Source organism: Anopheles coustani, unplaced genomic scaffold (assembly GCF_943734705.1).
Source record: "Anopheles coustani unplaced genomic scaffold, idAnoCousDA_361_x.2 U_8, whole genome shotgun sequence".
NCBI lineage: Eukaryota > Metazoa > Arthropoda > Insecta > Diptera > Culicidae > Anopheles > Anopheles coustani.
The window spans coordinates 87,051-95,331 of NW_026525221.1; the positions used below are offsets into that span (position 1 = coordinate 87,051).

At 59.7% G+C, this 8,281-nt stretch overlaps 1 protein-coding gene across 1 annotated transcript; it reads right to left on the bottom strand.

The window, feature by feature from the left end:
* LOC131271128 (uncharacterized) lies at nt 1–7,827 on the bottom strand. Its single transcript, XM_058272514.1, has 2 exons — nt 6,778–7,827; nt 1–4,221 (listed from the first exon to the last, which is right to left on the bottom strand). The coding sequence occupies exons 1-2, from the start codon at nt 7,825–7,827 to the stop codon at nt 1–3; spliced, it is 5,271 nt and encodes a 1,756-aa protein (XP_058128497.1).
* Nucleotides 7,828–8,281: the final 454 nt, after the last annotated feature.

Below are 8,281 nucleotides of genomic sequence, written 5' to 3' on the forward strand. Positions count from 1 at the left end.
TTATTTCCCACAACCATTCCTCCCCCCTTTGGGACGCAGGCGACCGTCCCAAATTCCGCACGTAGGTGGTGGGTCGTCCTCATGCTCAGGGGTCGTCGGCGGCACGTAGCCAGGAGTCGAGTCAGGAGGACACTGCGCTGCTGATCCCTCAAGTTGTTCGTTTGGCGCTGCGTCGGATACGGAAGAGTCAGGTGCGCCCGAATGCTCCTTGGATACTTCCGTTTCAGCGGCCTCAACTGGGAGGGGTGCCAACAGCCTCACGTTGCGCTTGTAGATGCCGCTGCTTGTTCGTATGTCAGCGACACGTACGATGCCGTCGGGTCCCACGTAGGTTTTGACGACCAGGCCCATGGGCCATCGTCCAACGGGTAGGTTGTCATCACCGACTAGCACGATCTGGCCCGTCTGCAAGTTTGTAGTGCGTTTCGTCCACTTCGCACTACAACGCAACTGAGCAAGGTACTCAGTTCGCCAACGGGACCAGAATTGTTGAGCGAGTTTCTGGACTCGCTTCCAACGAGTTTTGACACCGGCCGTGTCATCGTCTCCAAGCGGGGCAGGAGTGGTGAATGATGCTCGTCCGATGAGGAAGTGCGCAGGGGTAAGTGCCTCTACCGATTCCGGACTGGAGTGGATTGCGGTGAGCGGCCTGGAGTTGAGAATGGCCGAAATTTGGTAGAGTAACGTCTGTAGCTCTACCAAGTTCAGCTGGGCTCCCTTTGCGGCGGCCTTGAACAATCGTTTTGCCACCTTGATGTTGGCCTCCCAAAGCCCTCCGAAGTTTGGGCTCCTGGGAGGGATAAACGAGAAACGAATTCCGCTGTCCGCTGCCAAGCTCACCACTTCGTCCTGGAATTCCCGGTTGTTGTGAGTCTTGCGAAGCAGGGTCAATTCTCTGGCAGCTCCCACGAAGTTGCGGCCGTTGTCGGAGTAGATCGTGTCAGGTCTTCCACGTAGGGACACGAATCGTAATAGAGCTGAGATGAACGCCGATGTCGACTGATCTTCCACTACCTCCAAGTGCGTGGCCTTCGTAGTGAAACACACAAAGATACAAACGTAGACCGTTCTACGCTTGCCTGATCGAGCATTTGAAACGATTTCGAAGGGGCCACACAGGTCCACGCCGGTGTGGGTGAAGGCGGGAGACACGTTGACGCGAGCCGACGGCAGCTGTCCCATCTGCTGGGCGTATTGTCTTGGGCGCGCTCGGGCACAAATTACGCATCTCGTGGTTACCCCGACGACTGTTCTTCGCAGGTCTCGCATCCAGAATCTCGCACGGAATTCGGCCATGATCAGCTCAGTTCCCGCATGGAAATTGTGCTCGTGCAAATGGCGGATGATTACGCGGGAGAAGGGATGCGACTTTGGTACTAGGAAAGGAACCTTGGCTTCGTCAGCCAGATCCGAGTTTCCTAGTCGTCCCCGTACGCAGATGATCTTATCCCTTACTATTGGGTCGAGGTGCTGCATCGAACCCTTGGGCGTAACTGACCCGGAGTCTTGCATCTCCTTGACCTCATTGGGAAAGCACGTAGCTTGCATCACCCGTACTATCAGTTGGAGTCCGTACTCCAATTCGTCGAGCTGAAGGGGTCCTGATTTTTTCTCCACGGAGGATGAGGGTGCGCGTAAGTTAAAGATTGCTCTACCGAGCCACGCGAAATGTCGTCTTGTCATGATGAACGAGTTGTGGTGCTTGTACTGGGATAACAAGTCATCACAATCGTTCCCCACCATGGCCGTCAACAATAGAGGAGCGTCGACAGCTTCCTCCAACGCAGTCACGTAGTTTAGTTGAGGCATAACTGGCCTTTCATCATTGACTATGAAACTCGGTCCGTTCAGCCAAAAACTCGCAGTCTCGCTGTTTATGAGCTTGTTGGCAGGAAGTCCTCTGGACACGAGGTCTGCTGGGTTGAGTTTCGTCGGCACGTAGCTCCAATCCAGACGATTCGTGGCAGCGTGAATTTTCTCCACCCGGTTCTTAACGTAGACTCCCCACTTGGTGTTGTCGGAACGTATCCAAGCCAGTACCACCTGAGAGTCAGTCCACCAACGAGTTTGGCTTATCCGGGTGCCAAAGGCGTCCTTTATTTTGGCATAAAGGCGAGCTAGGAGCAGAGCTCCTTGCAGTTCGAGTCGCGGCAAAGTCACCTCTTCGATGGGTGCCAATCGCGACCTGGAGCACAGCAACCGAGATTGCGGGTTTCCTTCACCGTCCAGAAAGCGAAGGTAAATGGCGCATCCAAAGGCCTTCGTAGATGCGTCGCTGAAGCCGTACATGATCGCGCCCTGAGGTTCGCTGGGCAGCGCCATCCTTGGGATTGGGAGCTGTCTGAGAAGCGGCAGGTGGCTGGCGAATCCGTTCCAGCTTTCGATCATGCGAGGTGATGCGGCTTCATCCCATCCGAAGCCATCTCGCCAGAGGTCTTGTAGCAGAATCTTTCCGGTGACTATCACTGGTTGGAGGATCCCGATAGGATCATACAGCTTGCCAACTTTGGATGCTAAACGTCGTTTCTCCAATGAACCCAAAGGCTCGTAGAACTCATCCTGGACTACGAGCTGGAACGTATCCTCTGTAGGGCACCAAGCCAGGCCGAGCAACTTGATGGCCTGCTTCTCACCAATCTGTACAGTTGTATCGCGGTGTTCCACCGGGATTTTACTGGTGATCTCTGGTGAGTTAGATGCCCACTTTCGCAATGGCATCCCGCGTATGTTGAGTGCTCGCTCGACGCTGGTCATAAGCTCACGTAGCTGCTCGGGAGTCGATGCGCCCAACGAAAGGTTGTCCACGTAGAACGATGATTGGATGGCGTCAGCTGTCTGGGGATCGGAAGTCCGCACTTCTTCCCCGGCTTCGAACAACGCCCTGCAGGCCAAATAAGACGAAGCAGCCTCACCGTACGTAACAGTGAGGAGTCTGAATAGTTGCATCGTGTCCTTTGGCTTGTCGCGCCACAGAATGCACTGCATCCAAGTGTCGGGCTCGGATACCCACACTTGACGGTACATCTTCACGATGTCGGCAGTCGCCACCACGGTTTGAGTACGGAAATCTAGCCAGATTCGGAACAAGTCAGGCTGGATCACGGGTCCTACGGCTTGGAGGTCGTTCAGCGAGATTCCCGTCGTTGATTTCGCGCTGGCGTCGAACACAACGCGTAGTTTTGTGGTAGTCGAGTCTGGCTTTACCACGAAAGAGTGGGGAATCACGTAGCGTACTTTGGGGAGCTCCTCCGTTGATACTGGGCACATGTGGCCCAGCTCTTGGTACTCTCGCATGAACTTTCGATATTCTGCGTAGGTGGGCTCATGGCTGGCGAGACGTCTTTCTAGGGCTAGCAAGCGGCGTCTTGCTTGCCCCATTGAATCTCCCAGCTGGTTTAGCTCCCCCCGTAAGGGAATTTGTACGATGTATCGTCCATCGTCAGCGATGGTGGTATGCTCCTTAAAGTGCGTCTCTAGTTCGTGAGACTTCCAAACCGTGGAGTCGGCGGCATCATTTGGGAGTTCTTCGATTCTCCAGAATCGTTCGAGGATCTCCTTTAGGTCATCGACGCACGTAGCTAGACAACTGTGTTCGTATAGATCGGCTGAAGTCGTGTCACGTAGCATTCCTCCCACGAGCCATCCGAATTTAGAATTCTGGAGGGTCAAGCCATTTGGGAGGCGACGCAGCCCTGTCTTGAGTGCGTCGAAGCATATTCTGGCACCTAAGATAGCGTCGATTGTTCCAGGATGGTAGAATTCCGCATCTGCTAGGAACTTGGCCTCTGGCAGGTCCAATTCGTCTTGTCTGATGGCACGAGCCGGTTGATCACTGAGACCGGGAATCACGAAGAATCCGACATCCTCAGAGCAGCTGCCGTCAATCGACGTAATCTTCGCTCGTATTTGTTGGGTTACTGGGATTTTGCTCCCCACGCCACTCAGCGTCAATCGTGCAGGGTGCATCGCTAATCCAAGACGCTTAACCGCATTCTTGGTGATTGCCTCGATTTGGCTGCCGGAGTCGAGCACGCATCGGATCCGTTGCCACATTCCCATGTTGTCCTGGATGAGTATCGCGACCGTAGCGAGTAGCACGTAGTTGTCCAGTAGCGGGATGTCTTCCGTTGGTGAAATGTCAACCGAGGCACGTCTTGATTGGCAAGAATCGGCAGCAGGATCACTCGATGAATTGGCGCCCGAAGGGGGGTCATTACCATCCTGTGGGGTGGATTCATCAGGACGAGGCGCAGGACAAGCACGATGATGCAGGGAGCCGGAGCGAAGCACGGAGCGGGATCTCCTCGGGATGTTGGATGCAGCATGCGGCAGACAACAGCTTCTGGGTGTAGAATGAATCCGAAGAGGCACGGAGCAGGAACGAGAAGGTGCGGCGCGAGCACCAGGCGGCAATTGGTAGGTACTGGGTGGCGCGGCAGTACGAAGAGGCACGGAGCAGGAACGCGGGGCGGCGCGAGCACCAGGCAGAAATAGGCAGGCACTGGGCGGCGCGGCAACACGAAGAGGCACGGAGCAGGAACTAGAAGCGGCGCGAGCACCAGGCGACAAGAGGCAGGCACTGGGCGGCGCGGCAACACGAAGAGGCACGGAGCAGGAACTAAAAGCGGCGCGAGCACCAGGCGACAAGAGGCAGGCACTGGGCGGCGCGGCAACACGAAGAGACACGGAGCAGGAACTAGAAGCGGAGCGAGCACCAGGCGGCAAGAGGCAGGCACTGGGCGGCGCGGCAACACGAAGAGGCACGGAGCAGGAACCGGGCGGCACGGTGACATTTAAAGGAACAGAACGGGCACATACCTGTACGCAGCTTGCGTGACTCAGCAAAGCTTGGACACCGGGCGGCAGACTACAGTCCCTGGGCGTTTCGGCAGCACGAGGAAGCACGGAGCGGGAACGGCGGGGCACGAAACTGGAGTCACTCGGCACGGCGCGGGCACCAGGCGGCAAGCAGCAGGCACTGGGCGGCGCGGTGGCACGAGGAGGCACGGAGCGGGAACGGCGAGGCACGAAGCTGGATTCACTCGGCACGGCGCGGGCACCAGGCGGCAAGCAGCAGGCACTGGGCGGCGCGGTAGCACGAGGAAGCACGGAGCGGGAACGGCGGGGCACGAAACTGGAGTCACTCGGCACGGCGCGGGCACCAGGCGGCAAGCAGCAGGCACTGGGCGGCGCGGTGGCACGAGGAGGCACGGAGCGGGAACGTCGAGGCACGAAGCTGGAGTAACTCGGCACGGCGCAGGCACCAGGCGGCAGGCAGCAGGCACTGGGCGGCGCGGTAGCACGAGGAAGCACGGAGCGGGAACGGCGAGGCACGAAGCTGGATTCACTCGGCACGGCGCGGGCACCAGGCGGCAAGCAGCAGGCACTGGGCGGCGCGGTAGCACGAGGAAGCACGAAGCTGGAGCGGCGAGGCACGGAGCTGGAGCGGCGGGGCACGAAGCTGGATTCACTCGGCACGGCGCGGGCACCAGGCGGCAAGCAGCAGGCACTGGGCGGCGCGGTAGCACGAGGAAGCACGGAGCGGGAGCGGCGAGGCACGGAGCTGGAGCGGCGGGGCACGAAGCTGGATTCACTCGGCACGGCGCGGGCACCAGGCGGCAAGCAGCAGGCACTGGGCGGCGCGGTAGCACGAGGTAGCACGGAGCGGGAGCGGCGAGGCACGGAGCTGGATTCACTCGGCACGGCGCGGGCACCAGGCGGCAAGCAGCAGGCACTGGGCGGCGCGGTAGCACGAGGAAGCACGAAGCTGGAGCGGCGAGGCACGGAGCTGGAGCGGCGGGGCACGAAGCTGGATTCACTCGGCACGGCGCGGGCACCAGGCGGCAAGCAGCAGGCACTGGGCGGCGCGGTAGCACGAGGAAGCACGGAGCGGGAGCGGCGAGGCACGGAGCTGGAGCGGCGGGGCACGAAGCTGGATTCACTCGGCACGGCGCGGGCACCAGGCGGCAAGCAGCAGGCACTGGGCGGCGCGGTAGCACGAGGAAGCACGGAGCGGGAGCGGCGAGGCACGGAGCTGGAGCGGCGGGGCACGAAGCTGGATTCACTCGGCACGGCGCGGGCACCAGGCGGCAAGCAGCAGGCACTGGGCGGCGCGGTAGCACGAGGAAGCACGGAGCGGGAGCGGCGAGGCACGGAGCTGGAGCGGCGGGGCACGAAGCTGGATTCACTCGGCACGGCGCGGGCACCAGGCGGCAAGCAGCAGGTACTGGGCGGCGCGGTAGCACGAGGAAGCACGGAGCGGGAGCGGCGAGGCACGGAGCTGGATTCACTCGGCACGGCGCGGGCACCAGGCGGCAAGCAGCAGGCACTGGGCGGCGCGGTAGCACGAGGAAGCACGGAGCACACACGGGGCACGAAGCACGGGGGGCGAGGCACGGAGCACACGCGAGGACGCACGGAGCACACGCGAGGACGCACGAAGCGGGAACGGCGAGACACGGCACTGGGGTTCGGATGCACGGAGCGGGCGCGGAGTGAGGGCACGGAGTGGGCAAGTCACTCCGGCGTCGGGTCGGAATGCACGTGGAGCATTGTGTGGTGCTTCTTGCCACACACCTGGCACCTCCGCTCACTCGGGCATGCATTGGCCGGATGGTCCTTCGAGAAGCAGTTCATGCACTTGCGGCGGTCCATAATGTAATTAATGCACTGAATTACGGACCGCGCGCGCAGCTCCGGGCACACCGTCGTCACGTGGCCCGTCCTGTCACACGCGTAACACCGTCGCGTCCCAGCCCCCTGACCCCCCGTTCTTACCTTCGTACTGGTGCTGGCGGGAACGATGGCGGCAGCGGCTGGCTGGGTCGCCGGCGCCCTCCGCGCAGGCCTGGAGGCGATGGCAGCAGGCTTAGGGGTGACGGTTGCAGCTAGCACCGTCCGTGCTGCTCGCTGGTTCGCTCCACGCGCTCGATCCGCATCTTCCTTCCGCTTGGGCTGATAATAAATTTTATTAGCCAGCCCATCCAGCTCGCGACGCAGCTCAACCCACGTAGGGATGAGCTGCTGGTCCGCACGCCGTGTCACGCTCGCAATGGTTTCAGCGTCTAGCTTGTCCATTACGAGCGCGACAATCAGCCCGTCTTCCACCACGGAGGTGGAATCGCCAGCCTCGGCGATCTGGCGGGCTGAGGCCACGGCCGTCTCCACTACGTCGATGACGCGCATCAACGCGTTCGCCGACGGAGAGCTCATCCTGGGCAGTTCGAGGATTTTGCGGATGTGGCCCATAAATGCCACCCGCTTCTTATAAAATCTCTCCTCCAGCTTGGCCCAAGCTTGGGCGAACGGCATTCCGGCGTTTTCGAATGCCTCACAACTGTGCCTCGCGATGTCGCACCGCTCGAGGCATTTTATCAAAAAGGCGAATTTATCGGAGTCCTCCGTAAGTCCGGCCACGCGCTTCTCGAATCGACTCGAGAACGCGGGCCATTCGGAGGGCGAGCCCTCGAACTTGGGCAGTTCTATGCGAGGCAGGTGGTCTGCTCGCGATGGCTGCCCCGCCATCGTGGTGTCCAAAATGGACGGTTTGGAGGCGGCTCCCTCACGGCGCTTGGTTGCAGCCGCCATGGCTGCCGCATAAGCCTCCGTGAAGGGGCCCCTGCGCGGATGGGGGCCGGTGACACTTTCGACGCGCATCAGCGCGGCGTTCCCGTCCCGCCACAGGGACGCCAAGATGTCCACCTTCACGGCGGCCACCTCCGGTTTCATCTTCGCATCGAGGCTTGCGGCCACCTCCTTTACGCTGCCCTCTAGGGCGGTAAGTAGCCGCAAGGCCTCGGCCACGATGTTTTCGTTCTCGTTATTCATACTTAAGTCGTGACAGAATTTTGCACTTAGCACTTTTCACGTTATCACGTCGGGGTCACCAAAATGTTCTCGCACGTAGCGATGGGCGAGTGTTTTGCACGTAGCGAAAGCGAATGTTTTTCACGAAGCTAAAGCGAATGTTTTGCACGAAGCTAGAGCGAATGTTTTGCACGAAGCTGCGGGCGAACGTTTTGCACGAAGAATTCACACGTTGTAATTACTAGGTTAAAAAGGAACTTTATTTGCACTTTTTAATTAGATTGGCACGTAGCAGCTTGTTACTCGTAGGTATACGTAAGAAAAGCGAGAGAGCCCGTCGATCCGTTGATCGACGGTTTTATAGGTGTCATCGCTCCCCTCCACTTCCCTATGCGTGGGAGAGTTGCCCGTAGCGAAAGCTCTCCCACGCGCTCTCTCCTGTGACGTACCAGCACGCGGTGATAAGCTGACATTC

What these genes read in the sequence shown, in the direction of transcription:
- LOC131271128 (XM_058272514.1), bottom strand. Translation starts at nt 7,827, where the DNA reads ATGAATAACGAGAACGAAAACATCGTGGCCGAGGCCTTGCGGCTACTT. An exon ending in CCGCCAGCACCAGTACGAAG is followed by an intron (nt 4,222 to 6,777) that starts GTAAGAACGGGG and finishes TCCACCCCACAG; the next exon opens with GATGGTAATGACCCCCCTTC.